We start from the raw sequence: 14,130 nt of genomic DNA, 5'->3' as shown, positions 1-14,130 counted from the left end.
AGGAGCATTTGGACAACACTCTCAGGCACATCATGTGACTCTTGCAGATGGTCCTGTGCAGGGCCAGGAGCTGGACTCAATGATCCTGATAGGTCCCTTCCAATTCAGGATATTCAATAATTCTATGAAAACACAGTTTATTCCTTGTATAGTATTGATTCTGTAAGGTTACAAATTTTCAAAAGCAGGAAATACTTGGTTTTGCACTACTTTTCACTCAAATCTCTGGAACAACTGCATGCTTTCACTAATTTTTCAGGGCAAAATTTCAAAACCATGACTACATATAATCACAGGTTTCTGCCTTGGTTTTTTGTTTGTTTGTTTGTTTGCTTGTTTTAATACAGTAATATGAGAATTTTTAAATGTGATTACTGATCTAAGAATTTTTTGGATTTTCATGTTAAGCTTCCTTAAAAAATGCCAATTTTCAGAGCACTGATACCCAGAACCTCCTGGCAAAACCACCTGATGATGACTGAAATGGCATCTTAAGAACTGAGGCACCTTTATTCACAGTTCAGTTCTGAAAGTGTGTATAAAGCAATCATAAAGGTGCATACATGTGTACAACTATAGTGATTTGATCAACACAGTGCTGCTACAGGCAGGGTAACTCTTGATGCCTTCCTGGAAACTGCATGTCTACCTGAAAGATTTCTGCAAGTTTAAGAAAAGAGAATTTATCTGAAAAAAGGACACAGATATCAGCAAGATGAAAATACTTCCAGGACATCGTGGACATATCCCACTTCATTGACAGACTTCATAGACCTATCACACTTCTACTTCACATTACTTTGCTTTTAATTATATATACTAACATTTACTTCAAGGTTGTTTTTCTTCTCTGTAGCTTTAGTTTCTCTGCCTAATTAAAACAGAGTGAGCCCAAGGCTTCATACTTAAGCAAGGTGCTGCACCTGATAAATTCAGTCAGGAAGAGAGGAAAACTCTGCTAAGCAGGTCATAATTTTATAAAAGCTTGATCACAACTTTTCATACCCTTGCGATCTATTACTTCTCAAATAAAATCAGGAAAAATGACATGTAATATCTGAATGTTCTTTAGGAAAACTGCTCCCTTTTTCCACCACCAGAGGAATGTTCTTAATCCTTTTTAGCTGACTCTGTGCATCATGAAGTAGCACAGAGCCCAGTTTTTGCCCTTTACCCTCTGCCAACTCCACCTCTCATGTAACTCCAAAGCGATCCAGGAAATTTGCGAACAGCTTTGTATTTTGCACAACCTAGTATTTTTGTAGAAAAGGAGAACTCATTACAGACCAGAATAAGAAACAGAAGAGAAAAGAACTTCTAAGAGCAGCAGCAGTAAGTACATTTCTATGCATAGTTTTTAAAAGTGAGTCCAGAAGATGCCTTTTCTACACACCTTTGACACACTTAACCTCCTTCCTCAGAGTCCAGAGGACTACCACTGCTTCACAGTGCCCACTACTCACAGGAACAGAAGTGTTATCATTATAATTTTTCCTCTTATAAATAAATTTCTAATAAAAAAGGATGGCTTCCTCTTCTCTGGCTCTAAGGATTGCACTAAAAGTGAGAAACCTTGTGCAGTGGCAGTAAAGCCAGGAGGACCAATTTGAACGCACATGGGTAGTAATGCTACAGAAGTAAGATGGTACAAATATCATGTAGCAATTTTTCTGACAGTTCCCTACTTTAACTGGTAGAAAATCAATAACATTAAGACCGAGGGTCACAGCCTTTGCAAAGAGTTACATCAACGCAAAAACAGAACAGACAAAGCCAAAAGAGATTAGAACCACAGATATCCCAAGGGACAGATGAAATCATGGGTTATGGTGTTTTTAAAACACAAAAAAAAGGTTATTCCTTCAATCATCCCCCAAATGTCTTGTCTCCTAGTTTTTCACAGTTTTCTAAATTAAGACATGAAGACTGCAGTCAGAATGCTACTGTATTTCACTCAAAAGCATAAAGTCTCTTAGTGAAAAGGGTTAAACACTCTCCTATTTGCAGGCATACTTCTAGAAAATTGGTGCTATACTTACTGCTCAAAGCTAAGCTTGCTTGTGCCAGCAGCAAGCTTCTACTCACAAACAGCAGTCACAGAAGACAGAGTGTTCCCTGTCATAACAGTCACAGCTAAAACCAGGCACAAAGAGCAGGCAGCATGACAGCAAAACAAAAGTGAAAGGTTTCTACTCCTGCCCCAAAATCCCCGTGCAGGTAAGCTCTTCAAGGATTACCTTTCATTTCCACAATGCACTAGTGAAGTGCACTAAAAGCTCAAGGAACTTGTATGCCTGTGCCAACTGTGACTCAGATAAGCCCATCCTAACACAAAGAGACACTGGTCATGCCTTAAAAGCAAAGGACACTGACTGCCCCCCACCCCAAATAAGCAAGTGGCTCCAGAGTGCCAACTTCTCAACGCACCTAGAATAACCACAGAGGCTGAAGGATACAGCCCATCTGACCGAGCACTGCTGGTGTAGCTTTATTTAAATTCTATTCATTGTTTCTCACCTGTCTTTTTGGCAAGTCATGATATTGTAGTATGAGCCTGGTGTTGACGCTGTGACTCCACGTGTTGCCAAGGGCTGCTGTCACACAACCAGAATCCCTCTTTCCACTTATGGAAGCCCCTGAAGACAAATATGAAAGAGGATGCATCAGGACTGTGCCACAGAGAAGGGTTCAGTATGGAAACTCTAATCAGTCATCTCAGATCATTTCCTAACTCAGGTAATCACAAATGGTACTTAATAGATCGCACTGCTGCATTATTTTCCTACCTTTCTTGTTTATTTATAACACTACAGTGTGAGTTCTCCATCTTGCCCTCTGATACCTAGACAAAGTGCCAAGAATTAAAGAGATGTTGCAAAGTAGTACCTACCTTCTTGGAGAGATCAGTACATTTTCTAAATATCTGGAGGTGTACCATGCATGGGGGACACTTATCTTTTCCTCTTTAGATATTCTATCACCAAGCAAACCAGCTTTCTATGAGCACAGAGGAGAGGGAAGCAGGCCAGCAGAGTCAGAGTGTCTAGTGACATAACAAAAAGGGAAGCTTAAGGAGCAGAAAGTGCTGCCAGAATACCCTGCCATAAAAATCAGAATACTGATTCATGCCATCAGGCATCCTACACATTTTCTAAGATTTGCAAAGAAGGGAGCCCCTTGGCTGTAACTACCATTCTGGTGTCTCTTAAATCATATGAATTTTATACAACCCTAAAGGATAATGCAATTTGTTGCAATCAGCAATGACAACATAAAGAAGCATTTCCAATAATGCCACATGATGCAGCTTGCTGAAATGCCATTGCACCTGAACTTTCTCATACCACAGCCAGAGATTCATACATACACACATACAGATATGCAGGCAGGGAGGGTGCCTAAGACCTTCATCTTTACTTATCACAAGTTTTGTGTAAGATGAACAGATAGATGGGTGACCTGTTTGTACAAATGACACTTCAAGAATAGTAAAAGTCAGACAAACCCAAGAAATTCAGAAACAAAATCCTAGTTATGTGGGTGTAAATGATCACATGCAAGTTGAAAATTGAACTGTTTGAGGCAGACAGTCCATACTGTTAAAAAGCCAAGAGTGAGTAAGAAAGTCCTATGACTTGAGCACAAGTCCTACGAGGAGAGGCTGAGGGAGCTGGGGTTGTTTAGACTGGAGAGGAGGAGACTCAGGGGTGATCTCATCATTCTCTACAACTACCTGAGAGGAGGTTGTAGCCAGGTGGGGGTTGGTCTCTTCTCCCAGGCAATCAGCAGTAGGGCAAGAGGGCATGGGCTTAAGATCTGTCAGGGGAGGTTTAGGTTGGATATTAGAAAGAAGTTCTTTACAGAGAGAGTGATCAGGCATTGGAATGGCCTGCCCAGAGAGGTGGTGGATTCACCGTCCCTGGAGGTTTTTAAGACGAGGCTGGATGTGGCACTGAGTGCCATGATCTGGTAATCACAGTGGGGCTGGATCAAGGGTTGGACTTCATGATCTTGGAGGACTCTTCCAACCCAGTTAATTCTATGATTTAAAGTCAGGTAACTGCTTGTCATTTATCAGGTAGCAAACAAAATTGCTTTCCCAGGACAGTTGTGAAATCCATGTCAACTGAACAAATGAAAGTTAGACCAGATACTTTCTTTATGTTTCTTTCAAAATAATCAGTAATGCAACAGTTAATGTAGAAACCTAAATTATAAGTATTAGGTTTTGGAAGCAAAACTGTACTGAGATGACAAAAACATCTTGTAGCCCAACAGAGCTTCTGGAAGATTCAGGTTTAAAACTCTCCATTACTTCTACATTTACAAGGTTGTGGGGTTTGTTACTCACTCTCCCCTCTCCCCCAGTTATTCAGAGCAGAAGCATAATTTCTTCATCCACTAAAGCTTTCATTTTGGAAAAACATCCAGTAAAGAATAAGACCAAAAGTGTTGACATGCAGTAATAATCATGATTTATATCACTGCTGGTAACTTGTAAGCAATGAGGACACTTTATTAGACTGCATTAGGCAGAAGAGAGCAGCAGGCTGGAGAGAGGGACCTGGAACGATTGCAGTGCACTACAGGATTTAGCTGAAGGCCTCAAACCTTCCACCCTGCACCAAGTAATAAAAGGTTCAATTAATATCAACTGGATTTGGATTAGGTCTTTAAATTAAAGGTCTACAAAAGAAACGAGTGAAGCACCTGGTTCAAGACAATAGTTTGAAAAGAGGCTGGACTCCGTACTTGCCTGAATTACTGCCCACATCATGGGATTTCACTCCCACGTGCACAACACTTGCATCTCCAGAACACCTGTTCTAGTCCAAAAACAGGCTACAATTGTGCCATCCAGCAAGGATGGCTGCTTCTCTTTACTTAAATATCTTGATAAGCAGCACACTTCCACCTGAATAACTTATCAGAGGAGTACCTAAGTAGAAGCTTCAGTATCAAGAATGCTCTTCTGTTAAATAGTGAAACCCATCTCTATTGGGAAGGTGGATGCACTAACAAGAATAATTACTCATCATCTACCTTTTGGATTTAATTTGCCAGCTGGAGGAGGAAACACACTCAAGCAAGGGGCTAGAAGGTCTGTATTTCATTCCCTTAAAATGACTCAAAGTGATTTACTTAATTAAGTTCATTATGTTCCTCAAATTTTTGGTTTGTGCTAACACCACAAAAGTGAAATACTATTACTGTACAAACAGGATAATGGAGAATATAAGCCAGTGGAGCAGCTTTAAAATTTTGCAATCCTCTCATGGAATAAACTGCAGACAACACAGTCTCTCTTTCCCACCTGTTAGAAATGGATAGGAATCACTTAATTCAAGTGAGAGAGCTAAGTGTGAGTTCTTGTGGGTGTGGGGTGTGTTTTCCTCACAGCTGATATAACTGCACCCCTGTAAACCACCACTCCACGCCACCAAGGAGCAATTCACCCACCCCTGCTTGCGGGTCCCTGACTACAAAGAGCCCAGACATTCCAGAAGTAGCTGGTGTTGGCATAAACCAGCCACAAAACTCATGCTCAAAATTCCCTCGAATCATGTGTCTCTGCTATTAGGTAACAGAAGGAGTAACATCTTGCTGTTGCCACCCTGAGCCAGGCATTTAAGCAGTTAAATGTCTGGAACCTGCTGCTATTACACTGTGGAGATATCACTCCACAGAAATTCCTAATTCTGCATTCCTTCCAGGCCTAAAGCTTGTCTCAAAATGAACAGAAATGCTATACGTGTAAGGCTTGTGGCAGAAAAAGCTAATTGCTGTAATTTATTTTATTATATGGGAGAAAGTGCGCTGTACCATACTGTGTCAGCCCCTATCTGAAGAGGGCAAATCCTCTTCTGTGAAGTTATTAAAATTTATGACTTTAGTGCAAAGTAGTTAATAAACCTGGAGGAAATTTACAGCAGAGACTTTTTACAGGGTGGAAAGAAATGCCTCACTGGAAAGGTTTCCATTTTATAAGGGATCCTCCTGCGAACTGATGCATTAGGCAGATAGAGAGGCAAAACAAGAAGTGAAGTAAAACAAGTAGGAAGCAGTGCCAGCTTTGCAAAGAAGTTCAAGGGCAGTGACAACACATGCTGCATTCCTTCTTCTTGCTTTAAACACAAAAAGATAGTAAATGTCTCAGAGGAAGGAAAGAGGATATGTTAAGAAAACAGATTTATGTTGAAACACGGCCTTAAAAAAACCTTGGACTTATCTTTTCTGTTATTTCAACCACTACTTAGTCATTAATGAACTGGACAAAGGAAGTGGATAAATAACACTGTTCAGAGAGAGTGATATTTTTCAGCACACACTGCCTTGTGCTTCCAAACCGTGATATTTTCATGCTTAGACATGGGAGTATCAGACCAACACTGGCCCAAGAAGAAAACAGGCTCATAAGACTTCGGTCTCTGCTTAGAGGTCCCCAAACTCTCCAACCTGAAATACTTCACAGTGGCATGGAGCAACAGCTCTGAGCTGTGACACAAAGGCACTTACCCATGCTATGGGGTGGATGCTTCCACAGAGCCTGCAAAGTGCAATCAGCTGACAGGCAGTAGTTCCAGTCTCTCCAGTCTGCTTAAAGTACAGTTCTTACTCCAGTCACCGCTGGCATGATGGTTTCTGTTCAGGTCAGAGGTGATACAGGGAGGAGAGGAACCAGGGAGAGTGAAAAAAGGTCTGACATGCAGATGAAGGAAAGGTGGTAGATCTCAGTTTATGGCTGCAGTACGTGGGAAAAGGGAGTAGGCATCCAGAAGCAGAGAGATGGGATCCTAGCATGGGGAGGTGAAGGTGCATGATAGAAGACTGTCAGAAGACCTCTGAACAACTCCCTGCTTTATGTATTCAGGTCCACCTCAAGTAAAATGGATGATTGCAATTCCTGTAAACACTCCCTTCTTCCTCACACAAAAAGAACTAGCATTAAATTGATCTTCAAAGGGCACATCAGCAGACAGGCCAAGGACTGCCCAAGGTGTCTGTTCTACTGTCTCCTCTGATATTGAACTCTTTAGGGCACCAGCAGAGACCGTATCTGTTCTGGACTGCAAGCAGGGAAGAGGAACTGGCTGCTTCACTCTCACTGAACAGCTGTCACAAGTGAAAATAAAGCTGCCTGTGGTCTGAATCAAATGCAAAGTTACTGCCTCTCCACCACCAGGGGAAAAGCAAAGAAGAAAGGGTGACTCTTCAGTTGAGGCCTGCAGTGCTGCTTCCAAGCAGAAGAGGCTTGCACTGGGCTCCAGTGCCCAGGAAAGAGCTGTCAGATGAACTGGGCAACACTTGGCTCTACTTATACACGAGGACTAGAATAATTCTGTTTGTTTCTCCCCATCAGTGTAAACAAAACAAACTTCCTGCAAGTAACTTCCTTGTCGCTGAGACGAATGCCACATACAGGCAGGATGGGGAAAGTAGGTTTATTCCACCTTCCATTTTTCACCGGCAGGAACAGTAGGATTAGAGCTATTCAGCTCAATACTGCTTCTGGGATTATTCTAGTATGTCCAATCAGAGCACTGCAAGTACCGATGTGGTCTCAAGGGCCTTCTTGTCCTCTGCATATAAGTAGGCACATTTTACAGACTAAATCCTCATGTAACCAAGTCCCAGTTGTTGCCAATATGGTTAAAGGGATTTAATTATAGACTAATTTCAGTTTCATTAATGTCTCTTCCAATGAAAACTTGGATAACTAGACCAGTGTCTTAAATCAAATGAAACAAACTTCTTAAACCAGTATTTTTAAATACAAGTAGTCCTTGCAGGAAGAATGTAATGATATTCTTGATTAAAAAAAAACCAACCCAACCTGTTTCTGGTTGGTATAACTGCACAGAACAATGAATTCCACCCTTTCCACATCCTCCTATAGATTTTTGTCTTTCCACATGAAAGAGTCATTGCCTGGCAGGTTCATCTCCTCTATTGGGCTCTTTGCAATCTCTACCAATTTGGTAATTTAAAAATATTTTCTCATCAAATGCTAAAAATGGATCGATGCACTAAATAACAGTGAAATAACAAAACGGAGAAGCAACCAATCCCCAAATCTTTCAAATCTTAACATCAAACCATCTTGACAAAAGCCTGATCTATCAAAAAGAAGGAAAAACTCTATGAAAGTGCAAAGAAAATATTTATAAAGAATTCAGCTACTGAGCTCAACAAAAACAGCACACCATGCAATAAGAATGAAAGTACTTTCCCTCTTGCTCAGGCTGTGCAGCTTTCCGGTTGACTGGCTGAGCTCAAAGATCACTGCTTTTCACCTGCATTGCATCTAGTCTGTATTTTTGGTGCAGATCTCTAACAATAAGACCAGAAGAAAAAGAAGAAAAAACCCCTTCAACCCCTAATGTATTTTTCCATCCTCACCTACTCAGAAAGTACAAGTATAAAAATATGCAATGGTGGAAAAACCAATCACACAGTAAAAAAACAACTCACAGGACAAATTCATCTGTGAAGTAACTAACCACAGCACTCTTCAAACTCCCACGTGCTGGCTTCTGCCATTTTCAGCCCTTCTCCACAGCTTTTTTTTTAGTCAAAAGGTGACTGATTCTCTTACCCTACAGTGGTGACCATCTCACACTCTGCACTGGTCAAACAAGATACATCCTAAAGCACAGCATTGACTTCATACAGTCTTTTATTTTTAGGATATTTGGCAGGAAAAGCAGTTGCTGCTGTAAGAAATCAAGCTTGGCCACAAAATGAGATGTGAAAATCCTAACTTTTAAAATGCTTATTCTCTTCCTTTTATTAAAAGAGGGCATCTGGCAATTTTACTCCCAAAAAACTCCTAGTTCTAAATTTGTGCAAACTACACACACATACAGCCCCCCCCCCCGATTATTCCATTTTGCTTCAAATTTTAATTGAAATTAAGTAGAAATATTTTAGCTGGAAGTTGGAATTGTTTAGTAATCAATGATGTATATTTTTTTTTAATAGTACAGTCACCAAAACATACTTAGCAAACAAAGAAGTTAAGTGTATAATCCTGCTAATCCCCAGTTAAAAAAAAAATGTTTCAATGGAAACTTTTTTGACCACCCCTAGTTTGTAGCTATGCTACTACCATGGCACTGAAATGTCTACTCGAGATTACACTAAACAGACTGTTCTGATTCAGTTGCCATCATCAAGAGACCAAAAGTTGCTGGTTGCAGACTCTAGCTGCGAAGTTCTGATGGAAACAGCAGTGAATGTGACAGAAAGGGAACAAACTCACTTCTCATTTTTGACAACATGGTTTTATTTATCTCATATGCCTCAAACAGGTAAGTTTTCCCACTACTTTGTTTATCATTATTTTTATGTATATTGGGTACACATTCTGGGTGATTTTTACAGGGTTAATCTGATTTAGATCAAGACTAAGGTCTTTTCTGCTGTCTTTTTTCCAGTCATTCATTATTTCTATTGTGACAACTCCTAGAGCTCTCATCTGCAATATGCAAACAGAGAACAAAAAGATAGTTCCTGACCTAAAGACCTTCTTTTCATGAGAACGGCAGATTACAAGTCTCTTAGCTGCTGATGATTATTCCTCATTTACAAGGAATCTTCTCTAAGGGATGAGAAAATACGCCAAAATATGTGACAGGCCAGAAAAATGGTGTATAAATAAGGACTTTAAAGTATTCTCCATGAAACATCAGAAGCTTTTTTAAATAAGTAATAGTAAGCATTATTCTACCCCCCTGGGACCTCTATCCAGATTAAAATACAGGAAGGATCCACCAGAGAACTGGACAGATACTGGTTTGCTTTTAATCCCACATCAGCATGCCTACTGTTACTGGTGTGTTTTGCACCAGAGGATCTCATTCCCTCATTGAACTCACTGGTGAGTTCATGTCAATTCTCTTCTGAGTTCAGAAAGAGAACAACAGACAGGAAGAGAAGCACACATATGCTAGTACTGAGACTCCTGCCTGCTCACCTAAAAAAGGAATTGACATTAGAAATGAAAAAATCCAGCTGGTCTGACTTCTTGCCAGATAATCTACCAGCCATGACCAAGGTCCATGACCATGATTAGGTCTCAGGAGATCTCTGGAGGTGGGAGGACAGCTGGTGGTTTACAGCACCTGAAACAGGGCCCAAATCAGAGAACTGTGGAGTTGAGATCCTTGGGAACAGATAATTCCTTTTTACCGGTGAAAATCTTCTGCCTCTGTAGCCTGACACCACACCACAAAGTGATGAGTTTCCAGCCCTCTATCACTGCTGCAGTGCTGTGCAAATGACCCAATACGCAGTGCTTTGGTGGAAGGGATGGTGAAGATCAAGTAGAAGACAGTGGTTAAGTCAATTACTTTCTGTAACCAAGGATAAATTCTTTACCCCTCAGCTCAACCTCCTTGCCTTTCTAATGGTGCTCTTTCAGAAATTCCTTCTTTTTCTAAAATCTAGAATTATACTAATTTACACCACTCTCTTAGTACCCAGAGTTCTCCTCCCACACTGCTCCAACACTAAAACGTAAAGCAGCTTCTTCCTTTGAACTCTCCTATACAGTCACTTCTTCTTGTCTCTCCAAGAGTAGAAAACAAAATCCCAAACCACTGAGCTAAGGGAGAAAAAAAAATCCCAAACAACCCATCTATAGAATTCTGCCTGCATGCACATATAAAGGATGCATAGGTTGCAAAACAGTTTGTCCAATCATGGCATCTGGCAATGCTAGGGCCCTGTGATCCAGAAAATGCTTTTAATTATCACCTCACCAATCATGCTACAAGCTATTGTCATATCTTTTTTGGTTAAGGTCCCTCAGGGAATTAAACAGACCATGACATTTATCAGAAGGTATGTGGGAGGGATGGGGCAGAATGCTAGAACTGCATGTGTGTAGGACCCTTAATACTTAAACAAAGAAATGAGATTTAGAATCCCACTGTCAGAGCAACTGAAGCCTTGTATTCTGCAAGCCTTGGCCCTCTGACCTATACAGCTATGGCACTATCATATCTAGTTTTCCCAGGATGGTTAATCTCAGCTGCTAAACTTCATCAGTCTCTGCTAGCGTTTACCCATCATCTGGAACTGCCACTTCTGAAGTTTCCAGACTAGAACCAAATAAGCCAGCTGCCACGCTCACCCCTCCAATATAACAGCCTAAAGCCTGGAAGCCTACATGGCTGAATCCCAGAAAGGCAGAACAAAAGCTAATACAATTGGGGGGAGGAGAGGGAGATGCAGCTCTGAAACTGCAGTGACTTTCAGAATGCATTTCACAGTAATATGGTCGTGTTAGGATGCTGTGGTCTGAGACACAGACTGTATTCCCACAGTCTACATTTTTTTTCCCGTAAAATATGTTCTGGTAAAGAAACAGTGTCATAACAACTTAGCTCTCATACTCAGAAAACTGACACAGAGCAGGCAAAAGCAGCAGTACTCCAGGCAAGGTAAGAGTCAGTCTGCAAATGAACAATTTGAGAGTCAGGGGTCAGAAGGGTGATGGGGGTAGGAAGGAGAGAGGCCAGTTTCTGTTGCACAATGAGTTCTCCATCAAAGTGCCTGATAAAAGCACTGACTCATACTAACTTACCCAGAGTGTTTCTGACATGGCTGCCCAGCTCCCAAGGAGTAGGCTGATGATATGCCTACACGGCAGATGGAAAAGGACAGTAGGTGTATGCAAGGTAGTTTTAAACAAGCACTGAGGTCTTCCTTGGTAAATACATTCTGCTAGGAAAACATCATGCTACTACAGTTGGATCACTGTCAGCACCTGAGTTTGCTTAATTAACACTAGCATTGACTTTCTGTGGTGGATTTTCTCAATATATTCAACATAAAATGCCTTAGAGAGTAACAATTTCTGATCACAGCCTAGTTATATGGATTTGGACTAATTAACTAAGTTACATGCCCTTTTCACTCCTGAGCACAGGAGTATTTCAATAGTGGTCCTCTTTTGGAATAATTTTCAAATTTAGGGACTTCTTGATACAGAGGGTGGAAATATGCAATAAATAAGACTCCAGGGTGGGGCTGTTAACCGTATGTTTAAAAATCGATGTTAAATAGTACTTCAAATTGAGACTGTAATTCAAAACAAGCAAACCGCCTTATTTTGCACGATGACCATTGTAATTTCTTTGAAAATTTAGCTTTCAGTGTTTTTAACACTGGTTCCATAGATTCCAATTGCAACAATTCCCTCTAGGTATAAATAAAAACAACAATCTTAGAGCTGTAAAGCTTGGATCATGAGCCAGAGTTATCAAAACTGAAATTCCAGAATGAAACAATCCTCTTTCAGTCTGCAACATGGAAACAGAGTTCAGCCAAACTTTTGAGGGTTAGAGATGACTGTTTGCAAATTACAGCTGTTCACATCTGGAGTTCAGATTTGGCCAAACTGTTAATACTATCCATCACAAAAGCTGAACTGGAAGAATGTTGTGGTTATATCACTAGGAACATAAAAGTTAGGAAATATTAAATATAAAAAATGCTACGTGCATTTTCAATTCTGCCTATCAAACACAGAACGATTTCAATTATTTCTTATACTGAGTATCATCAGGGTTGACTGTGGCATTTCCTAACTGGTGTTTAACCACAAGACTGCATTTGTCAAAATAGGTCTCACTGATTGTATCTAGGTCTCAGCTTAGAGGTCCATGACACAAGTTGAAGGATGCAGCCTCTTCACGGACAAAGTATCTTTTGGACTGGTGTAGCAAACCCTACACACAGACCTAGCAGATGCATCTGAGCACTCAGAGTACCTTAACAATCACAACGGAGTAGTTTCTGAACATACATTAATTGGGCACTTTCATATTTTTTCTATACCCATATATAGAAAATGTGATCCCTCTCACTTATGGGAGGGACATTTTAGTACATGCAGACACCACAGGGCTCACTGTTCAGAACTGACTCATTACAAAGCTGAAAATGCATCTATAGTTATGTACTTAGACACATACACACAGGGCAGTATATAATATGGAGGATGTTAAAATGGCTGAGGATTACAGGGGTCTGTCTTCACTCCCTGACTGACAGAGACTTTCCAGGAGGTTCTCAGCAAGTCAGTCCCCCTCATGGCACAGTCACCCATCCTGGAGTGGAGAAGGCAAACGCTTTTTTCTTCATCTCACTCTGAAAAAGGAATGACTCGCTTTATCTGAACTAAGCAAATAAATTCAATTTTGGACAACAACCAAGACTGGAAAACTTTATCCTGATAAGCTTTTCTGACTGAAGACAGAAGGTTAGAAGGGAAACAGTTATACAGTCTTAACTAAAGGAGGTTCCTTCCGTTCCCGCTATAATGCAAAATATTCCAAGATGTGCCAAGTTTTCACTGTAGTCTGCATCAGGCAGTGACAGCACACTGAAGTGCTCTGTGGAGAGTAATGCATAAATCTAAAATGATCTTTTGACTGCAGGGACTCTTCTCTCCTGAGAGGTATTACATTTTTTAAAGTCAGTGAAAAATAAAAAAATTGCAAAATACCACTTTTAGTCCTTGGACTAAAAAATGATTGAATGCTCTAGAAGTCAGTCAGGGCCAGAAACTTTTTTTCCCTTTTTCCCAGATCGGGCTGGGGGGAGTGAGGGGGATGATGACAGAAGGGGGTGGGGGGTGGGTGCAGGGGGTGGGTAAGGGGAAAGGGAGAGAGCAAAGAGTGGTTGGTTTCAAATAGCAACATTGTCCAAAAGGGTGAAAGGGAACAGATGGCCATGGAGAATGAAGCCTCAAAGCCCTAAAGAAAAGGGCTACTTTGACAGATCTTGCTGTTTCCTATTCAAGCATGAACACTCTGGCATGGAGAGTTAAGATGATACAAGGAACAACCTCTGTTCCCAGCAACTGACTATGGGCAACTGGCCTCTCAAGCTCTCTGAGAAAAACAACATGAGACAGACAGACAAACAGATATGGCAGCAAGCCCAGAGCTCAGCCACCAGGAAAGGGGAAAAAAAACCCCAAAACTAAACAAACAAAAAAACCCAACCCAAACCCCAAACATCAGAAAGGCTAGAAACAGCTGCCTTTTCCTGGCTCCAGTGCAGAGCATTAGAGCCTGTCCAGCCTTTCTCATCTTCCTTTTCAGCAAAACCTCTTGC

At 40.9% G+C, this 14,130-nt stretch overlaps 1 protein-coding gene across 5 annotated transcripts in view; it reads right to left on the bottom strand.

Moving 5' to 3' along the window:
• The window catches only part of RAD51B (RAD51 paralog B), a 421,512-nt gene that overhangs the window by 153,093 nt on the left and 254,289 nt on the right, over positions 1-14,130 (bottom strand). For all 5 annotated transcript variants that reach the window (XR_007631421.1, XM_050335167.1, XM_050335170.1 and 2 more), the window contains exon 9: positions 2,518-2,636. Coding sequence is in view for 4 of the 5 variants with exons in the window: in XM_050335167.1 (XP_050191124.1) it covers positions 2,518-2,636 (119 nt within the window). In the remaining variant the exon portion in view is untranslated. The remainder of the gene's footprint in view (positions 1-2,517; positions 2,637-14,130) is intronic.

The sequence above is a fragment of the Myiozetetes cayanensis genome, unplaced genomic scaffold, assembly GCF_022539395.1.
Source record: "Myiozetetes cayanensis isolate MyiCay16 unplaced genomic scaffold, myiCay2020 scf6-25, whole genome shotgun sequence".
In the NCBI taxonomy this organism is placed as follows: Eukaryota; Metazoa; Chordata; class Aves; order Passeriformes; family Tyrannidae; genus Myiozetetes; species Myiozetetes cayanensis.
The sequence above is the reverse complement of the archived record's forward strand: the minus strand, read 5'-3'. Positions and strand labels throughout refer to the sequence as shown.